The 22,521-nt window shown below is 38.9% G+C and overlaps 1 protein-coding gene across 1 annotated transcript; it reads right to left on the reverse strand.

Annotated features, from left to right (window-relative positions):
• Window positions 1-634: 634 nt before the first annotated feature.
• Window positions 635-22,308, reverse strand: SLC4A1AP (solute carrier family 4 member 1 adaptor protein). Its single transcript, XM_052648796.1, has 14 exons — window positions 21,649-22,308; window positions 21,246-21,438; window positions 19,718-19,840; window positions 18,810-18,870; window positions 18,337-18,476; window positions 13,163-13,323; window positions 12,003-12,072; window positions 11,433-11,619; window positions 8,124-8,235; window positions 7,213-7,450; window positions 5,343-5,429; window positions 4,612-4,679; window positions 3,011-3,080; window positions 635-1,464 (listed from the first exon to the last, which is right to left on the reverse strand). The coding sequence occupies exons 1-14, from the start codon at window positions 22,306-22,308 to the stop codon at window positions 1,415-1,417; spliced, it is 2,220 nt and encodes a 739-aa protein (XP_052504756.1). The 3' UTR covers window positions 635-1,414.
• Window positions 22,309-22,521: the final 213 nt, after the last annotated feature.

The following is a 22,521-nucleotide window of genomic DNA, read 5'->3' on the forward strand; positions in this document are numbered from 1 at the left end:
CTCCTCAAGGTCACTGTGAGAGCAGAGCGAGGAGAGGAAGATATCATGCAGGTGTATGTATGTGTGTACATCCAATCCTGATGCCTTCAACTCAACCAGAGTTAGGTATGTTTTTAACTGTCCAAGTATTAGGACTGCACGTGCAATTTTGTTTAAATAAAGAGTTTTACCTTTGAAGATCAGTGATCCGGATTAGTCCACTATTTAGATCTACAGTGGCATGGCCACTCTGCCCCCAAAATCCCAGTCACTCCTTACATCAAGTTCTTGTCTGTTGGTCTAGATGAAGTCCAAAATAGTATTTTCTCTTAATGGCAATATTGGCATTGTTTTCTGAGAAGTCAGACTTATTTTTAGCAGGCCAGACATCTGTCAGGGTGACTGCAGTTTCTCATTACGGCTTCCTGCCCACCCCATCATCCCGCAGAATCCACACCTCATCTACTCCCCCTCTCTGGGCCACAGCCTTTCTCCTGCCTGCTTACTATGTCTGCCTCCAGCCTAATCCACAGGTTTTTCACCTTGCTTCCACTCTTAGGCTTTCCTTTCCTGTGGAAAAGAGGCACTAATGATGAGAAGTCGGAGTGGAAATAGACATAGTTCTGCATTTCATGTTTCCAGAGAGAAAGGAACTTTTATTCCCCTCGTTACAGAGGTGAGAAGCCCCACAGTGGGCAGAAGACATCCAGCTTTTCATTCTGTGACCTTATTTGCACCTTTCCACAGGAGGAGTGACTAACCCGATTGGTCAGAGTCCAGGATACTCAAAGGGCTGAGCTGCTATCAGCATTTGGTGCCTGAGTGCATGAGGTGTGCTACATGTTCCTGAACTGTGTCCTGGTAAGCCAGGGTTTGTCCTCAAACTTGGCAGGAGGCTTACAGTGGGAGGGAGTAGGAAACCCCACTGTGTATCTATTCTTAGTTCCAAGAATCACAGAGAACCCAGGGTTATGCCCTGGCATGACCTCCTATTTTGGCACTTACTTGAGGAGGCAATTATCAGTGAATCCTAGAGCCCATCTGACGAAAGAACCCTATTGCTCAGTAAAAGTATAGTCCCTAAAGCTTAAGAAAGACATTGTGGCCTTAAATAAACATGAGACATTTACTTTAATAGTACTTCTTTTAAAGTACTTCTTACTTTAATAGATTCATGTCTCTCACTTTACTCTTTCTCAAAATATATGGTTCCTTTTTACATACATACACAAACACTTTTAAACATAAATATCAAATTCAAGAGAATCAGATAGGTAGGTAAATTTAGGAAGCTAGGAGTACAGAAGAAAATGCCAGTCACCAGATTTTACAAATGAGCATCTGAATTCCTTCTCCGGACATCCAACTTGATATATTATCCTAAATATCCCATGTCACATGGTCCACAAGGTCTTCCTTTCAGATTCAGAAGCAATCAATACCCATACTTGTCATTAAGATGGGTCCTGCCATCTCCACTTTGGCCTATATCAGCATAAAAAGAAACAAAGAAAAATAGATATTCACATTTCCAAGTCAGGAGGGAAAAGATATCTAGTCATCAGTGAGCCAAAAAGTAAAACAAATAGAAATATGACCTTTGGTATATAATTTCAAACTACAGTCTTTTCAGCACTACTCTAACATTTACCAGCAAATAAAAAGCAAGCATTTTAGTACCTACATTTCTATTAATTGCTAGCATATTAGAAACCCAACCCACAGAAAAAGCAACTTGTGGTAAGTACATGGGGAAACAAGTATCTCATACACTGCCTTAAGTGAAAGTCACTGAGTCGTTCCAACTCTTTGGGACCCCATGGAATTCTCCAGGCCAGAATACTGGAATGGGGAGCCTTTCCCTTTTCCAAGGGATCTTTCCAACCCAGGGATCGAATCCAGGTCTCCCACATTGCAGGTGGATTCTTTACCAGCTGAGCCACAAGGGAAGCCCAAGAATACTGGAGTGGGTAGCCCATCCCTTCTCTAGAAGATCTCCCCAACCCAGGAATCGAACCGTGGTCTCCTTTATTGCAGGAGTCTTTACCAACTGAGCTATCAGGGAAGCCCTATATTGCCTTAAGAGTGTATGTATGAACATAAACTAGTACAATCCCTATAGAATGCAATTTATACTATCTTAAAAATGTTCATAGCCTCTGCTCCAATGTGTTGACTTTTATGAGTTTGTTTTCTACAAGTGCACGTCTATACTTGCAAAATTAAACTTATTAGAAGCTACTTATTGTAGACTTATTTGTAATGGCACAAGACTGGAAAGACAGCAAATATACATTGAGAGAACTGGTTAAATACGTTAACGATATATCCATACCATAAAAAAAGAACTATGTTACCATAAAAAAAAGAAAAGAAATCTGTAAGCAGCTATGGAAGGATTTCCATATACTATTAAGTGCAAAACAGTAAGGTATAGGATATGCTTCCAATTATGTTAAAAAAAAAAAAGGGATGAAATTTTATTGCTTTCAAAGGCATTTTATATAATGTATATAAGAAGTGATAAGAAACTGATATTTGATTGTCTTTAAAGGAAAAAAACTGAGTAGCTAAAGCACAGCTAGAATACTTTTTTTTTTTTTGCCACTTTATAGAAAATTTAAAACATACATAAAAGAGAAAAATATAATGAATTTCCATGTACCCAGAACTCAGCTTCAACAATTATCAGTATGTGGCAAATCCTGCTTTATCTATTGCCCCTCCTCTGTCTTTCCTCATCCTCCACCACGGGATTATTTTAAGCAAGTCCCAGCTATCATTTCATCTGCAAACACTTCTATACAGTACAATATCCCTGGAAGACAAGGACTTTCTCTAAAAAAAAATAACTCAATATCACTCATACTTTTAAAAAAATTAACAATAATTTCTTAGTCTCATCAAATATCTACCTATTCCTCCAGAAGGGAGACTTTTCTACTATATTCTCTTACTTAAGTACATATTACCTATTCTGAAACCTAAATAAATAAATCTTAAGAGTAAAAGAAAGGTAAAAACCATCTACCTTCAGGCGGGACCCACACACAGTAATCTGGGTCATCTTCTGGATATTTGGAGGAAAGTATCAGTGGAACCTGCAAAGAAAAGATGTTATTTTATTCAAAAGAATTTTAACTCTAAGAACTATTGTCCCTATCTTTGTTAGCAAACAAAAATTGAGAGAACAGTTTCCACTAATGATCTTGACTTAAGTAACCAAAAATGGGGGGTCACTCTCTCTCTGAATCTTGATTTTTTTTTTTTTCCATAAAGCTTTAACAAGCTTATTTTCAGCCAGTGAGAGTGGCATTTTTTTCTAAAAGAGGCAGTCAATGCAGGTGAGAGTTCTAACCCCAGAAAGGAAAATTTGACATCTGCCTTTTGATCCAGGTGCAAAAAAGTTAACAAAGCAGCCTAACTGTTACCCTTTGAAGGGCCTGTGTGAAAGACTTGTTGGCTGGCATCTGGGAACCTGGATTTCAGGAGGGTTCCCACTACCCTACCCGACAAGAGTGGCCCACTGAGCCAAAACTATAAAAACAATGTGGTTTATGCTGAACACCTGCTTTCCTTTTAGGACAATGGAATTTGGGTAGATGCCAGGCAGGATTACTATGTGATCAGTCCCCAGGACTGGTACTGGGGACTGGTCCTGGGGACTGAGTCTCTAATGAGCTTCTCCGGTTCCACAAGTTGTCACTTGTGAAGGGAACTAAGCACAGCCTATGCAGCTGCTGGAAAAGGACCCTTAGAAGTCTGTACCTGGTTCCCAGACTTCACTCCACGTGCCTTTTCCCTTTGCTGGTTGTGCTCAGTATTCATATAAATGATGTAATACACCACAGCTGGAAGTTCCATCACACGCTGGGTCCTATGAGGCCTCTCGTGAAACTACCCAGCCTGAGGGTGGACCTCCTGACACAACCTAGCAATTCCACTTCTGGGAACTTACATTATCCTAACCCAATTATATATACATTAAGGTTATTCACTATAGCACTGTTACAATAAAAGACTAGAAAGAACCCAAGTGTCCGTTGGTAGGGAACTGGTTCAACTGAGTACACCCACACAGTAGGAGGGCTTTTCCCTGATAGCTCAGTTGGTAAAGAATCCACCCCCAATGCGGGAGACCCTGGTTCAACTCCTGGGTCGGGAAGATCCCCTGGAGAAGGGATAGGATACCCACTCCAGTGTTCTCGGGCTTCCCTTGTGGCTCAGCTGGTAAAGAAACCACCTGCAATGGGGGAGATCTGGGTTTGATCCCTGGGTTGGGAAGATCCCTTGGAGAAGAGAAATGCTTTTCACTCCAATATTCTGGCCTGTAGAATTCCATGGACAGTCCATGGGGTTGCAAAGAGTTGGACATGACTGAGCAACTTTTATTTCACTTCACTTCACACAGTAGGAAGCTCTCACTGCACTGATATATTAATACAAAGATTTCCACCACAGGTTAAAAAAATAAAAATTCAAAAAAAAAGAGCCCAGATTTCTAGAAGAAAGAGTAGTAGACATCTGGGAATTCTGCTAAGACAGCCCCTGGATTCACTCTTCTGGATATGTTTCATGACAAACGGATTCATTTTTACCTTCAGAAGTGAAGATTATGACTAAAATACTTACTTTGCCTGGACCAGGAGCTTTCTTTTTCTTGAATTCATCTCTGTTTTTCTCATTCTCTTTCTTTGATGCTAATTTATGAAAAAGAAAAAAAAAAAGAGGCGATGGCTAGTTCAGAAAAATAAAAAAGAAAAATTCCTCCTTAAACAGTATTATAATTATTGAAGAAAGCATCATAATCTAATTCTTAAAAACTCTATTGTAAAGACTATATAAAGAGACAACTGTCCCTTCATTAATAACCTTAGTTTTCAAATCCTAAGCTTGAATTTAATCACACCTTTTGAAAAGGTAAAGGAAAATGGAGTGACTCTACTATTTTACAGTTTAATCATTATAGTTAAAAGCAGGAAAAAAAAAAAAAACAGGAAAAAAAACCAGTCCTTTTAATAAGCCAATCTTTCAACCAGTTTAAGAATGTTGGAATTACCCTCATGATAGGCACATACTCAACTCTGGGAGAGGTAAAATTGTAGAGGGCTTTGCAGAGCCAGAGGAAAATGAAGGTATTAGGGTGCTTTGTAGGTTGGGGGGGAACCCGAGGAGGCAGAGGAGGAAAAGAAGGACAAATGAGATGGCACCAAATAGACACCTCTCATATATTCCGACTCTGTCCATGGCCCTGGCAGCAGCATCGACCCCAGGTCTGCGCCCGCAGCTCAGCTCCCACCCCATCTCTGACACCGGTTGGCTGCCCGTGTAAGGAGCAGCACAAGAGTCACTGTTCCACTTGCCTGAGGGCTCCTCACACGATGCAGCTGCTTCACTGATCTCTTGGCAATCTTTATTCTGTTCCACTTGGCTGAGTTGAGACATGTTTTCTATAAAATGCAGAACCAAAGCATACTGTATTAACTTAATTTGCGGTGGGGACCCAAGAAAGCAAAAGCAAGAAAAGCTAAGTACATACATAATCATCCAGTTTTACTATCATTAGCTTCAATAAGCTTAATTAGGTTTTCAATAAACGTGCCTCCAGATGTCTAACAGAGAACCACCAATTTTCTACTTCAAAAACTGGGCATCTCTGAGGCAAAACTTTTTAGCAATACCTACTGAAAGCCTGAAAAAAGGTCATATTTCTTAACCAAAAATTCTACTTCAAGGAATATATTCAAAGAAAATAAAGATGAGCACCAAGATTTGTTATATACAAGCATGTTTATAATAGCAAAAATTAATAAAAATATACATCCATAATAATATAGAGTTGATTACATGAATTATGGCACATTCATGTGATGGACCCCTTTGCCCCTTATTAAAACCACACTTAAAAGAATATTTTTTTTAAGACATAGAAAAAAAATAGATTATAAAATATCATGTACAATATGACCCCAATGTTGCTTTATAAATAAGTAAATTAATAAATAAATGAATGCCTGGAGTAACCCCTAATCAGCTTCATTTACTAATTAATGTATCTTATAAACCAAAATTTGTAATCGGCTATTTTTAGACACACATTTGCTTTGGGCCCTTAAACAAACAAACAAACAAAAAAATACAATACTTACTGCTCCCCTATAATGCTGCTTATGTATCATCCTTATAATGAATGAATCAAACACTAGATGCTAAAAAAAGTATATAAAACTGCCTTTTTTGAAAAGGCCAAGCACAGTGCCAATAACAAAGGGAAATGCAAAAACAAAAGATTTACTTCTCATAGATGAGGAAACAGTAACTTTTCTGTGCCTAAAACAGCTGAAAGTAACTTAAAAATACCAGGCAGGCCTGGTGTTTTCACATGGACATGCCTGGTTTTGGAAGTCCATATGTACACATTTCCACATGCTTACTGCCAATGTTTTTTGTTTTTCCTAATATTCCCTTTTTTCTCTGCAGTCTTAATCTTGCAAAGCAGTTCAACAAACCTGCAGGAAAACAACCCCTGCAGATGACAAGGGTTAAGGGGCTACTAAAAAGATAATCAATAATATCTAGGGGTGGCAGATTCCTCTTTTCTTCTTTGGATTTTTATGTATGATCCAAAGTTTCTAAAATGAACATATATGCCTTTTATAAGCAGAAGAAATTATACTTAATATTTAAAAACCAATCAATTTCCTCTTTTACATTTTTCATTAGCCCTTTGCTGATGTAGGTGAAAACTACATGTCAGGCTCTCGGCCAGGTACTGTGGCAAAAGATGAATGAGGTATGATGTTTCCTGAGAAGTACAAGCTGCAGAAACAATTATGTTTAGCCTCTATGGGGGAAAAATAACTAAGGGAAGGCTTTTCCTGAGACCACCTGGTCAGGCCCCGTCATCCACCCTGTTCCACCAGCCTCCAGTCACAGAGTGTCAGCAGCTCAGGACTGCTCCACAGCCGTTAAGGTTTCAGATTCCATAGCTTTCAACTTTCAGTAATTCTGGAACACTCTGGAAATACTCGCCCATATTTTGCAGTGAGAATAAATAAGAACTGGCAATCAAAGAAAGACCAGGAAGATATGTTACAGTCAGCTGTATCACATTATCACAAAGTGTCACAAAGTCACAATGCATAAGCAAGGACTGGCTTTGCTTTTTCAAACCTATGCATGATGAATGCAAATGCCCCCTGCACAGCACAGGAAGGAGAGAGAAGACATTACCATGGTTTGTTTCTTTAGAACATGTGAAGTCTGTGACAGGACTCGTCTCCTGTGCTGCTTCTTCCGGCTCTGTCTCCTGCTGCAGACTACTGCTTCCAGCCTCCGTTTTCTTCTTTTCATGCTCCTCCTTTTCTTTCTCCTCTTCCTCTTCCTCCTCTTCTTCCTCCTCCTCTACTTCAGGCTCATCCTTCATTCTCATTAGAGTTGGAGGGAGTTCTGGACGCTTGGGGGGTAACTTCTATGAGGGGAAAAAAAAAATCCATGAACAAGCAGCTTTACAGTATGACCAGGATCGAACTCAGGTCTCCCACATTAGCAGGGGATCCTCTACCATCTGAGCCACCAGGGAAGGTCTCATAAAGTGATGGAAGGATTAAATGAAGGAAGAAAAACCATATGACAGAACCAGGTGTATAGATTATGTTACTAACAAGTGTTAGCTGAGTCTGAATTTATAACATCTATCCACCAGGAAAATAAAACCCAAAAAACCACAGGCAGACTCTTTCTTAAATGCAACATTGATCACAAATTAATGAACTGGTATTCTAATTCACAAATCAGTTACATGCAAACACATGAATCAATTCATCAATTCTTTTTTCTTTTCAGCTGGGCAGCACGTAGGATATTAGATCCCAACCGGGGATCGAACCCACACCCCCTGCATTGGAAGCACAGAGTCTTAACCACTGGACCACCAGGAAGTCCCGATTCATCAATTCTTGATAACCCTAAGCCGAAGAGAAAAATCCAAGAACCACATCCTGGAAAAGACGTGATCGTACCAAGTCCACAGCCTCTTTTCACATTACTGTGCGATGAGTCAATTGAGTTTTGAAAAGGAAAGAGAAAAATTCGCTCAGGATAACTCAAGAGCTAAAAGTTTAAGACCCTGACCTACAACTTACCCCTACTGTTCCCGTTTTTAATTTGAATTTGCTTCCTCCTTTCATGGCACCAAAGAGAGGCAATGTGAGCTTTTTAGCTTTGTTTTCTCCATCTGTAGCGTGACTTTCAATTCTAGAAAGAAAGAATAATTTTATATATATATCCCAGTGAGGCCAAGGTTTTATCTAAAAATACCATGAGAAAGAAACTTTTGGCAAAACAAAACTTTCCATAAAGTAAACACTTACTCATACACCAATGAAGAGGGATTCAGGCCAGCAGAGTTTGAATGGACACCACAGACACAGAGCTATTAAGGGTCAGATGAAGCTGCTACTGCAGTCTAGTAATTTACAAGGTGCTTAATTTACAACATGCTATCTGACTTCACATTCATAAAATGATACATACAGTACACAGGTCAGTGGCAAAGGACACTGACCTGGGTATTACCTGTATGTTACTTATTCATAACATGCCAGTACACATAGACATGACCCATTCCCACTAAGTGGCAGGAGACGGATCCATGGTGTAAAGCTCTATTTTCCAAAAACCTCTGAAAAGGACTCAATACCTTACTTACCTGGAGGCCACACTTATCATAACCACACACAACAGCTCTGAGCACAGAAGTTTAAAAAAAAAAAAAAGTATGTGTGTAAGGGGTGGGAGGGAGGATAACCTGACAAAGACTTAATGAAAGACCCCACAGCTGGTGAGCTGTCAATGTTCTCACTGGCTGAATATAGTTTTAAAAGCTAAGTACCTGAGGGTAAAGCTAAGGAAGAGCAAAAAGAAGAGACTGTAAAAATTAGAAAAGATGCAAGGAAAAAAAGAACAAAGCAAAACAAAAAGGACAGCAGTTGAGTTGACAAGACACTCCGAGAGTAGGCAAAAGTGACAGGGACAAGACAGCATGAGGAGACAGAGGGAAAAAGGCCCTGTGCTTTCTTTGCATGACAAGAGGACAACCCTGCATTCTGAAACATAAGGACAGCACTGGCACTCTTGATTCACAGGGACCCATACAAGAAACAGATTACTCTGCTCGACTGAAGCCCCAGTTCCAATCCTGCCTTCTTTTACCTAGTCTTCCCCTCTCCGAGGTGCTCTCCCCCTTTCTCTACTGAGACAGACCCATTGCCTTAATAAGGCCACCGGAGGAAATCCTGCCTGCCTTCCCTTAAAGATGCTTTGTCAAACATCCCTCATATCCCCTCCCCACAAGCGTCAGGAAGCACAGGAAAGCAAAGGCAAGAGCAACACAGATATTTCTCAGCTCCATTAAATAGCCTGGCTGGCATGGAGGACACACAAAGACTCCCAAAGGAGATGAAAAAGTAGAAGATGGAATCACAATCAAGAGTTCCTTGTGGGTGTAGGAGAAATGGAATTAGGTAGGAAGTTTAGAAGTTCAACCCTCAAGTGAGAAGATGAGGGAGAAGATACACAGCATCTGAAGGCCAGATGCTTTCTAAAGCAGTTCTTTCTTTCTTTATTTTCTAAAGTAAGAAAGGGAGGAGAAACTGAAGACACAGAGACAGTAGGAGGGGAGGTTCTGGAGGAAGCTGATGTTTGTCTTCTAGCTTGGACTACTTCGCAGAGCTGACTTAGCAGATTAAAGGATTACAGAATTGGAATTGAAACTCATTGTTAATTTGTTTGCTCTGGACTATAGTTCCTGAGTTTTTACCTTTGCTCCACAAAAACAATTCCACAAATAGTTGCTAAGTATATCAGTGACAGTAAAAATTATGACAAGATGACAATACATATATGCCAGCACATTGTTAAGTGCTTTTCAGTTAATCTTTGCAACCTCATTTCTTCTAATTTACAGAAGAGGAAAGTAAAGATCAAAGAAGTTATATAACTTGCCTTAAAATTCCCAAAAAGTATATTGCAAAGCAATATCCTCCAAATAAAAATGAATTTTAAAAAAAGAACATTTATGTACAATTTATGACCAACTGTCAAGCTAAACTACTGATAGACTCCAAATCTACTTTATAAACAAAATGATGCTTTATATATATATTTTAAAAATTCCCCAAAATTGACAAAGTTGAGAATGAAACCTAGGAAGTCGAACTCTAGTGCTAATCTACCACCTATCAATAACGTAATTCAAATATCACTTGTGTCCAGTAATTCCCCTGAAACCAAAGTTAACGATAAAATCAACTTCAGATTGTGCTTTATCCCCCCTTTAAAGGAACAGATTCCACTTTTTAAAAGTATTTAAATACACTAAAAAGTTATCAACTTGTTCTTGAGAATGACAGATAGAGGCATTAAAATGACAATCTGTACTCACATCTTTTCATCTGTGGTTTAAAAATCATAGATAAGAATGGTAATACATTGTAGTGTTTGTATTTCTCATTTATAAGTATAGTAATTGTATTTCTCTTTTTATATAGTTAAGAGTTATTTGTATTTCTTTTTCAATGGACTTTCAGTTGATATCTTTTGCCCATTTGTCTCTTTGGTGGATAGGTCCTTATATATTAGGGAAATAAGCCTTTTGCGCATGTTGTTTTTTAAAGAAGTTCCAGTTCAGTTCAGTCACTCAGTCGTGTCCAACTCTTTGCGACCCCCTGAAGTGAAGCACGCCAGACCTCCCTGTCCATCACCAACTGCTGGAGTCTACCCAAACCCATGTCCATTGAGTCGGTGATGCCATCCAATCATTTCATCCTCTGTCGTCCCCTTCTCCTCCTGCCCTCAATCTTTCCCAGCATCAGGGTCTTTTCAAATGAGTCAGCTCTTTGCATCAGGTGGCCAAAGTACTGGAGTTTTAGCTTCAACATCAGTCCTTCTAATGAACACCCAGGACTGATCTCCTTTAGGATGGAATGGTTGGATCTCCTTGCAGTCCAAGGGACTCTCAAGAGTCTTCTCCAATACCACAGTTCAAAAGAATCAATTATTCGGTGCTCAGCTTTCTTTATAGTCCAACTCTCACATCCATACATGACCACTGGAAAAACCATCACCTTGACTAGACAGACCTTTGTTGGCAAAGTAATGTCTCTGCTTTTTAAAGAAGTTTACTCTGCACTAAAAGATTAAGTAAAAATTTAGAGCCCTCCAATGAAACTGGAATCAATACAGTTTTCTTTAAAAATCTTGTAGCAGTTTATATTTCACAAATAAAATGTATTTTTACCCATTCCAAAATCACTGCCTTTTGTGCTTTAAAGAGTTTCTTATATTCTATTTCTAGTCCAAAATGATTAGCTAAGAAACAAAGATATAATTCAGAATGGTATCTATGTAAACATACTTATTTAAAATTTCAAGTATAACTAAGACTTACTTACTTTTTTAGTTCTGGAATCTCTGCTGGCTTTACAATCTTTATCAACCCTTTAAGTCTCTGCTGTTCTTTTCTCAGTTCAAAAGTTCTCAGATGAAGTTTCTTCCGGGACACACCATCTAATGCACTCCCTGACTTCATTTCTGACATGAACGCATCTAAAGAGTCCTGAGACGGTGACTCTGACAGAGCTGTCCAAGAAAGGGATAATACGTGTTCAGAAAGATGGCTGAAAATATTTTAAAATTCGGCCCAAGTTTCCATAGAAAGGTCACTAACTTGAAGTTGGACAGAGGATGATACTGATATTAGGAATAAGGAAACTGGTTGTACCAGATCTTAGAATGTCACTTTGCCTCAGTGGGCTTCATTCTCCTCATCTATTAAATAAAAAGGTTGAAACAAATAATTTATAATGTTCTTTGTAGTTCTAAAATTCTATGTTGCTCCTTAGAAAGGTTCCATATCTGTTTTATCTTACTAACCAATACAGCCTTAGTACCTAGCAAAGTGCACTACAGTAGACACTCAATAAATGTTTGTGTTGCTTTCAATAAATGAGTCATTCCCTTACCTTTGCTGGAGGCTTTCAGTCTCTCAGAAATTTCAGAGAGTTCCTTTTCAGCATCATTTAACTTGGCAACCTATAACACCAAATTAACAGGGTTAGCATACGTTTTATATCTTTCAAAATATGGTAGCTTTCCTTTACTTCTTCCTCTTATTTTCATTATTGTGACAAGTTTTAAGAGGATTAATTCAGAAGTGCATTTAAATCTGCTCCTCATGGAGTTAACATTTTTCATTTATTTAATTCTAATTGAATTGATTTCTGAATTAAAGAACCAAGAATTAAATAGAAGGAATGTACAAAACACAGACTTTATTTTACTCAAAAGAACCCAAAGCACTTGTTTTCATTGATGAATCAAAAAGCTAGACATTGAGTAATGTTTTAAACTCTGAATACTAATTAATATAGTGAAAATGCAGGCCACTTTATGATCATTTCATGAAGGACACACTGTTTAAGACTATAAGCATAGCTCATTTTATGGAGCTTCACTTTACTCGCAACTTGCAGATATTGTAAATTAGAGATTTGTCACAACTCTGCATTGATAGAACGATGGTTAACATTTTTTAGCAGTAAAGTATTTTTAAAATATATACTTTTTTTTAGAGACAGTACTACTACACACTTAAGAGACTACAGTATAGTGTGAATATACCTTTTATATGTACCAGGAAACCAACAAATTCACGTGACTCACATTATTACAATATTCACTTTATTGCAGTGGTCTGGAATTGAACCCACAACGTCTTTTAGGTGTGCCTATATTACCAGAACTATACTCCCCGAAAATTCCTTTCACAATTCTTGACTACCAAAAGCCAAGATCAATTGTACCTCAGAATGTCACAATTTGGAAGTTTTTCCTTTTCTTTTTCCAAAGATCATATCCAAAGATATGGTAAGATCATATCCAAAGAATGCTCATTAATGGATCACTACCCACCTAGAGGTAGACACAGTTTCTAGCAACAAGCCAAACTTTTTTCCAACTTGGATAAGACTAAATGGTTGTTTATTACCATCAAACTTACAGATCACAAAAATATACTTCACTACCAGATTTCAATGCTACTGCTTTAAAAATTTAAAAAAAAAAACATAAATAATACATTATTTATAATACTACCACAGCTCCTTCTATAACTAAAACTTGCCAGTGATTCGAAGGTCTCTGGCTTCTCGTCAACCTTCCCAGCCTTCTTCATTCGATTCAGTCGCTTCTTTTCAACCAGGCCGGTCCGATCAAGAAATGTGTCATCATCACTGTCATAAAAGTCTTCATCTTCCCAGTTCTTGGCTTTCCTTTTCCGAGACACTAGAGGTAGATAAAATAAACGATAAAATTAAAAAAATAAAAAGAAAGAAGGCAAGTAGGCAAGCAACTTAAAATACCACCACCGATTATTAAGAGAGAGGACTCAACAAGCTGCCAAAATACATATAAAAACAAAGGACAGTATTCATGCTCAGAAAATCCCATGGACAGAGAAGCCTAGAGGGCTACAGTCCATGGGGGGGTCTCAAAAAGTCCAACACGACTTAGCGACTAAATGAGAAAACCTTGGAGACATTATTAAAAGTGAAATGAACCAGACACAAAAGGGCACATATTGCCTGATTCCACTTACAAGAGGTACCTAAACTAGTCAAACTCATAGAGACAAAGTGCAACACTGGTTACCAGGTGCTGGAGGGAGGAAGAATAGGAAGTTACTATTTAATGGGTACAAGGTTTCAGTATGAGATGAAGAAAAAGTTCTGTGATGGATAGTAGTGATGGTTATACAACATGAATGCATTTAATGCCACTGAACTGTATTCATAAAAATGCTTACAAAGGTAAATTTTATGATATGTATGTTTTACCACAATAAAAAAGTTAAAACAAACAAAGGAAGAACTAATTTATTTAATGAGCAAAAGCTCTCAAAAATCAACTAGTGAAAAAGGAAAAAAATAAATGAGGAAAGGGCCAATAATCCAAAAGAAAATCTTAAAAATAATCAAAGTAGTTCACAGAAAAGAAATACAAATGGCCAACAAACATTTAAAAAGATGTCAAACATTCTTTTTAACAATTAAAAAACACCAACTAAAATAATGAGATGCCATTTCATACATATTAGACTCAAAGTGAAAGTCACTCAGTCGTGTCCAACTCTTCACGACCCCATGAACTATACAGTCCATGGAATTCTCCAGGCCACAACACTGGAGTGGGTAGCCTTTCCCTTCTCCAGGGGATCTTCCCCAACCCAGGGACTGAACCCAGATCTCCGGCATTGCAGGCAGGTTCTTTACCAGCTGAGCCACAAGGGAAGCATATATTAGACTAGAAAGAACATAAAAAGATTAATAATGTCTAAGGAAATGGCAACCTGCTCCAGTATTCCTGCCTGGAGAATACCATGGACACAGGAGCCTGTGGGCTACAGTCCATGGGGTCACAAATAGTCAAACACAACTGAACTGAGCGATTAACACTTTCACTTTCACTTGGTAAGGATATGGGCAAACAGACTCTCAAACAGTTGGTGGGAATGCACACTGACACAATGTTTTTGATGGTCAATCTTACAACATCCATCAACATTAAAGATGCAATTAATCCAGCAATTCTATTTATAAGGAATTTATACCATATTTATCAATGCAACATTGTAACAATGAAAATCTAGGAAGTCCATTAGCACAGGACTACGGTAGCCATTAAGTTTCTATCTATCCTACCGTCATCTTACTCCCTGGGGTGTGGTAAAAGTGCCCTCTTTCTCTAGAAAATTCTTCTCCCATTCCATCTAGATTAGGTACAGTCATGTGACCACAGCCAGATTCATGAGAATCTTTCCCCCAGAGTTATATTTAGATATAGGAGAAAAAGAGGCTCTCTTTCCAATGAGGTTATTACAGACAGAAGATACAAATCCAGGGCTGTAAGCATCCAGCTTTTCCGCGTAGGGTTAGAATCTCTCTGCAAAATAAAACCATGCACTCATGAGACAGACATACAGATACACATATACAGGTTGCATGTGTCCTCAGGATACCGAGTTCTGGTTTCACAGCACTAAGTTTTGCTTCCAGAACTTGCAGCCTTGGTTCATGCAGTTCTTTCTTCAGTCCTGTGAGTTACTCTTTCCAGCTTCTATAGCCAATAACATTTTCCCCATATGAGTTTTCATTAGGTTTCTATTATTTGCAAACAAAACAGTCCTTATTAATAATAAACCTGGTAATTTCCAAGTTGAGACAGTATACTGAACACACATATCTAATTTCATTCTCTCCCCATACCCCACTAAGACTGCAGCAAAGAGATCTTTTTTTAAAGGCACTAATCTACAAAGACAGGAAGAATAGGAATGGGGACAGCAACAACACCACATTTTTGGAAATTAGAAAGCAGACAGATGAGTGGAAACTAACTTAGCAAAACTAAAGAAAATAAAAAAAATGAATCCTAACCCAACAGAGGGGGAAAAACAGAACCAATCTGATCATACTACAGAATCCTCAAAAGGATCTAGAACTGGGGCTGGATAGCAGTGACAAAATAAAGAGGCCTGGGTAAAAGCTGATGGAGAAACAGATCATCTACCCCACCTACTCACCTCCTTCCCACCCCCAGGAAAAGCCCTAGAGTTTAAGATAGAAAGTCTTTGAACTATGGATTGACTAGTATAGTTGAGGGCATGTGTACTATATTCAAAAGCTAGCACTGTCCTGAAAATGGCTAAATGTTGAGAACATGCTCAGCTATCTCTACCACATAGGTCCAGGAATGCTGGCAGCCAGTCCTCTCCCTTCATGCAGGAGACTGAAGAGTACTCTTTGGGGAATCTTGCCAGCAGAAAAAGGAAAATCTAAAGATACTTACATCGGGAGTTTCCCTGCAAAATGCCCACCCACATCCTTCTATAGTGTTCCTCAAACTTAAATAGCCCCACCTATATATTCCAAGCTGCTCATCACCTTTTTTGTCCCTAAGTAGTTTTTACAACTAAGAACTACATGATACCTGAGAAAGACCTCTACCATACAGGATAGACATCAAATAAACAGAAAAAACAACCTGGAGAAAAGAGATTAACAGAGAGATGAGATGTTAATAATCCATGAACAACAATGGCATATTACGTTTTAAAAACGAATATCCAAAGAACAAAATGAGCTTTGGAAATTGAAATCTTGATAGCAAAATACAGAAAGAAAGTTGTAGAAATATCCCAGAAAGAACAAGAGACACAGAAACAGGACAGAGAAGGGAAAAAAGAAACATAGACAACCAGGCCAAGAGGTTCAATATCTAACAAACAATATGCTGGAGAACAGAAAGATAAAATGAGGGAATGGCACAATTCCCAAAATATTCCTGAACTGTCCAGATTTCCAGATCAAACAGATCCAACAAGTACCCAGGGAAATGGATAAAAATAAACCCACAGAAAGATATATCATAGTTAAGTTTCAGAATTTTAAGAACAAAGGGAAACTCTTACAAACTTCTAGTGAGAGGAGGGGAAAAAAGATAACATATGATAGATCAGTAACCTGAATAGTTTAGGACTTCAATAGCAGTTCTGGATGTCATATAAGAGCAATGCCCTCAAAGTTGTGAAGGAAAATTACTTCCAATTTAGAGTTTTATTCCCAGCCAAACTATTAACCAAAAGTAAAGCCAGAATAATTTTACAGAGTGGAGAGTTTAATAAAGTTGACTTGCTATCTATTCTTTCTTAGGAATCTACTAGAGGATGTCCACCAAAACAACAGTAGAGCAAGAAAAATGAAAAATGTGAACTGCACTGAAGATTACTACCATCCATGCCCTTATCGTTGGTACCAGCTTCCTAACCTGCCAAAACTACAGAAAGATGTGTCCCACTGAAACAAACGAATAAACCGAGAAATACGAGAATCATGAAACAGAAAATCCAACCCTAAATAAAAAGAAACGAAATCTCAAGGAATATAGCAAATGAAGCCCTAGATTACTGTTCTGCAGCAGGCATCCTTAAAAGAAGAGTGCTCCTCAGGAGAAATGTCTCCCAATAAATCAGAACTGACAAATTACTTAACATAATTGACCATATGGAAAAACACACTAGAAGGTTATTTAAATGTGTGGGAAGAATGAGAAAGAGGTACCAAAAAAAATCAAACACATGACACACAAACACAATTATTAACTGTAGGGAAAAAAAAAAAACTGCTCAGTTGTAATTAATATTTGCATAAACATAACCTTGTAAACATTAAATACTTGTTACAGTCAATGTTTACATGACTAAAAATAGCATGCTCATGTTTTTTAGAAATATGAAAAATTTTAAACTTTTTTTTATTGAACTATAGCTGGTTTATAACACAATTAGTTTTAGGTATACAGCATAGTAATTCATTTTTGTTTTGCAGGTTATATTCCCTTACAGGTTATTACAAGATATTGGATTAGACATATGGATATATTTAAATGCCAGAAGAAATAATTGAAAGAGTTAAAGGCCTTCTAGAGTCAAAGACTGGAGAGGGGTAGGACAAGAACAGGTATATTCTAAGACTTTGGTAGTTTTAAAGTATATGTAATTTACTTTGCCATAATAAAGAGTAACTTCAAAATTAAAAAAAAATAATTACATGCCAAATTTTTTAAAAAATAAGGCAACTTTAATGCAATGATATAAAAATTACCCAAATAAGGTAAATTTAATGCAACAATATAAAAACTATCCATGATACATTCTATGTTAAAAAGTCACAAAAAGGGCTTCCCTGGTGGTCCAGTGGTTAAGAATCCGCCTTGCAATGCAGGCGACACCAGTTTGATCCCTGGTCCTGGAAGATCCCACATGCCATGGAGCAACTAAGCCCGTGTACCACAGCTACTGAGCCAGCAGTCTACAGCCGGTGCCGCAAAAAAAAAAAGAAGCCACCGCAATGAGACGCCCGCACACTGTAACCAGAGAGTAGCCCCTACTCTCTGCAACTAGAGAAAGCCTGCACATAGCAACAAAGGCCCACTGCAGCCAAAAATAAAAAAAAATTTTTTTAAGTCACAAAAGAGTATAAATATAAATGCATTTGCTATGAGTGTTTGTATTTTGTTAAAGGTTCTAGTTCTGAACACATGTCTATAGATAATGTCTGGGAGAATATAAATAAACAAAGGTTAACTTTGGTTAAAGAGAGAATGTTTTTCTTCTCATTTCATAGAATTCTGTACAATTTACATTTTTCCCCTAAAAAGAGGTTTTATTACTTTATGTGTTCAATCTTCCTTCCTTCTAGCCATCTTTTTTTTAAAAAGGGAGAGTCCCCACATACTCACCCGCCTCCTGCCGCAGCAATCCCAAAGTATCGAGGATTCGACAAGCTTCCAGTGAGCACTGAATCATTGCTTCTTTTTTCTTTCCTGAGTGAATGGCCTCTGCCACTAGCTGTTTTCCAGTTGAATCATCCACAGGTAATCTGCATTGGTATGGGAGGGATTTAAGCACAGAACTAAGCTCCAAGTCTCATGAAAAACATTAATACTTTATGATAACAGTCATGTTTTTGAGATAGCTTTTTAATCTCTCAGTTCATTTTGTTCTATCTTGCCAAAGCTGAATTTCAATTCTTTTCCTTACACCTTTTACCCATCCCTCAATAACCCCAATGTGTTACTAAACTATCAATCCCCAAATTCATGAATAGTCTCAAAAAGACTAAAATTGCCCTTTGGGTTGTTGTCTGTAACCATAAATTAAACTTGAAATTAGCCACTTTCCAGAAATCGATGTTACTGAGAAAAGAACATACCTCACCCTGCAGAGCCAAGTGCTATGACCCTGTTCATCAAATTCATATTCTAATTCTTCTCCTGTGGGAGGAGGAAAGACAAAACAATTTTAATAGCATCTGAAAATTACCAGTTGATACAAAGGGAAAAGAGAGCAGAGGTTGAGTAAGAATACAAAGGTCTCAAACCACACTGAACACTAAATTTCAAAGCATTTCACTTCCTATTCCTAGGAATTATTGTCTGATAATAAAATTAGGATGAGCTTGAGACAGAGAACTGCAAACTCAAAACAATCGAGTCTCCACACACGGGTTTGTCCACTAAATAGAAGCTTTCACACTTGTAAGCTGTAGACTTAATGTTAACTTGTCACAGTTGCTTAGTTTTTAGAAGTGTAATAACTATTAAGTGAAGAATGCAAACAGTTCATATGTACATATTTATACTCATACACACACAAATTTATAAATGTTCTCTAAAAGCTTATCTACTGAAACAATTCTCTGCAGAAATGTTCTTTTTTAAATTATTATCTCAAAGCCTTTATTCCAGTTTTAACTGTTTTTTTAATGGAAACAATCTTTAAATCACATAAAGTGGAAATCCATGCTAAGAATGAGAAAAGATCAGGGGAATTAGAAACAAAGAAATTGTAACAAACTGGGTCAGTCTTCCAACCACTCCTGTCCTGTCTTCTGAGAAGGATGAGGTGAGTTGGAAAAAAGTACTTCCTTTTTCCAAGATGTGAAAAAAGACTAACAATTTTTACAATTTCCAAAAACACCTGAAGTAACTGACCACACAGGCAAGAACTGAACAAGGAGGACAATAGATAAAATACAGCATTTCTAAGTACTTGAAGATCTAGAAAAGCACCCTCTTGTGGATACATTTTTACCAGCAGGGTCAAAATCTGTATACATACCTTCTCGGTCAAAAAAACCTTGGAGAGCCTTTTTTGGATCCTTTATATAAAAAGCCTCCCTTTCCTGTTGAAACTCTAAGACAATGGGGTTCTCTTCAGCCTCATCCTCTACAGCATCTTCTCCTGCAGGATACAAGAAAGCAAAGACAATCAGACATAAGAGACTATCTGACTGGCAGTCACTACCCTTTTAGGCCGCACAAAGATAAGTTCCCAGTGATGAAAAGAAAGGTGGGGGTGGGGAAGAACAAGCACAAAAACATCAGTCTGAACATCTTCGGTTTTCTACATTGTGTGACAAGTTAAAACTTGTTTTCATGGCAACTTACTTTTGTTCTCCATCACTATATGTATTTTAAAAGCAAGACTGCCTACCATATTCTCTATGTAAAAAAAGAAAAATCTAAACACCTCAGTCCCACATTCTCATTCTCTCACAGCCAGGTCTTATACTTTGTCTTCAATATAATTTCCCAGTACTTATCATATCCACCAACAGACTGATCTACTCGGAACTTCCTTAAAAATCATCAATCCCTGCCCTGGACACCATCCCAATGCTGTTTCCTAAGGGCTTCTTTTCCTTTCCTTCAATTCCCAGCTTAAAACCCTTCTGTTTATAAACTTATACACTGTCCCAAAGTTCTGTCAGTGCTGCCCAACAAGCATTATAACAAAAGCCATATATGCAATCTTACATCTTCCAGTAGCCGCATTAAAAACGTAAGAGAAACAGGTGAAAATTATCATGTAATCAAAATAAAAGTATTATGAATGAGATATTTTACATTCTTTTTTCACACTAAGTCTTTGAAACCCAGTGTGTATTTTACCTTTACGGCACATGTGAGTTTGGACTAGCCAGCCCAGAAGTGCCCAGTGTGGCTGATGATGACCATACTGGATAGTGCAGGTCTAGGGACTCAGGGGCTGCTCCCTTCTCTGAACCCTTACTCCAGCATACTAGTGGTTTCCAGCTTTTGTTTGGCACTTACCACAAGTAATTTCATAAGATTTATCTGTCTTCCCCACAACACAGTTAAGGTCATTCAGCTTTTCAGACTCCACTCCTGAATACCTATCCACCAAAATGTCTGGTGTTATGGAAAATTCAATTTATGCCTCTGATTACCTATTTCACATTTCAGGGTGTTTACACAAAGTACAAAAAATTCGAATGAACTCCTATATTAGATAATATCCCGTTTTATTTGATTGAATGTAGTTTTACTCCCTCTAGCGATAATCAGTACTTAATTAATGAAATAAACTTTAATTGTTAAACTATACGCTAAGAGTTTTGAACAAGGGGAGTGCATTGTAAAACACATGAAAAGAAATCAATTAGGCCCATAATTCAGTTTTTTGGCATCAGAAAAATTAATAAATCTAAGTTTTGGTAACCTATGTGCAAACTGTATTTGCCTCATCTTTCTCAAAGAGTCATGAAAGCTGTATGATTTTTAAAAATTAACTATGCCAATAGAAACGGATTTATTAACCTCTGGCAGCAGTTTTAATGCCTTACCCATTCCCCAGGTGCAGCCCATTTCATCGTCCTGACTACTAGTATTTCCCTTTCTTTCAGCGGTATCCATTTCCTCTTCATCTGAGTCTTCTCCCAGCATCTTCTTTTCCAACATCATTTGTTGCTGCTTGCGCAGTTCCTTCAGTTGCGTTACTGTCAACTCGGATTCTGCCTCTCGATCCTCCTCTGGTCCCTGATGAATCAAGCGAAAGAATTCTTTTAGAGTTTAGGATGGCTGAAGTCACTTTCAGAAACAAGGCAAGGCGTAAAGACGTCTGGAGATGAGGAGCCAGATTCCCGCACTTTCATAAAGGACAATCTCCTTTCTCAGGGAAAACTTAAGGAGCTCAGGAACGCACCCGACTGGGCTCCAGAGATTTCAATTCTAAGGTTTTCTACTTACCTGAAGAAGAAAGAGCCGGGTGCTGCCTCCAAAGCGAAGAACATGTCCGACGTGGACTCGACAATAGGTGCGGGGTGGGATACGGGTTTTGTTAAGAAAAGTGCCGTGGGTGCTTCCCAAATCGTAGAGATAGAAGCCAGGCCCGTGGCCGTCGCCTTCTGCATCGAGGCCGGACACCCTGTGCTGCAGCACGGCATGGTAGCGAGACACCGAAGGATGCTCCAGGCACACGTCGCAGCTAGGGAGCCTCCCGAAAAGGCAGCAACTCAGTCCTTTCAAGTTGCGGGTGCCCAGGATGGTGCCGCCTTTTAGTGTCTCGAGGCTGTAGGGGGCCGTGGTGGGGCCGCCCCACGGCGGCTCTCGGTAAGGGGGAGCCCGGGACGGGCCGCCAGGGGAAGGAGCCGCCGTGTGGGGCCGCGGCTGCTCCTCCGCTGGACCCCTAGTCTCCCTGCTGTCCGGCAGGGCCGGCGGGACATCCGGCTCCCCGGAATCAGAGTCCGGCAGCGCCGTGGGCCTTTCCTTCACCTCCTCCGGGTTTGGAGGATTGTTGGCCGGGACCTTACTCCGCGCCGCCGGGGACATCGGCAGGGCTGGCTTCTTGAAGTCGTCATTGAGTTCCGGCGAAGCCAGCAGCTCGGACTGAGAAGGACTATCAGCCATCCTCAATCAGGAGCAGCCTCAAAATCTGTCCCTGGGAAACCTCACCCTCCTCGGGTCTCTACATTCCTCTCCACTTCTCCCTCTCTTCAGCCTCCAGACGCTTCTCTAGCAGCGATAGTGGAGTTGATCCTTTACGACCCAGCGCTTTGTGAAGAAGCGAGTTATCCCTGGAAGTTGTAGTAAGAGGAAAACAAGAAAAAGGCGGTCGGGGTA

The sequence above is a fragment of the Budorcas taxicolor genome, chromosome 11, assembly GCF_023091745.1.
Source record: "Budorcas taxicolor isolate Tak-1 chromosome 11, Takin1.1, whole genome shotgun sequence".
Lineage (NCBI taxonomy): Eukaryota > Metazoa > Chordata > Mammalia > Artiodactyla > Bovidae > Budorcas > Budorcas taxicolor.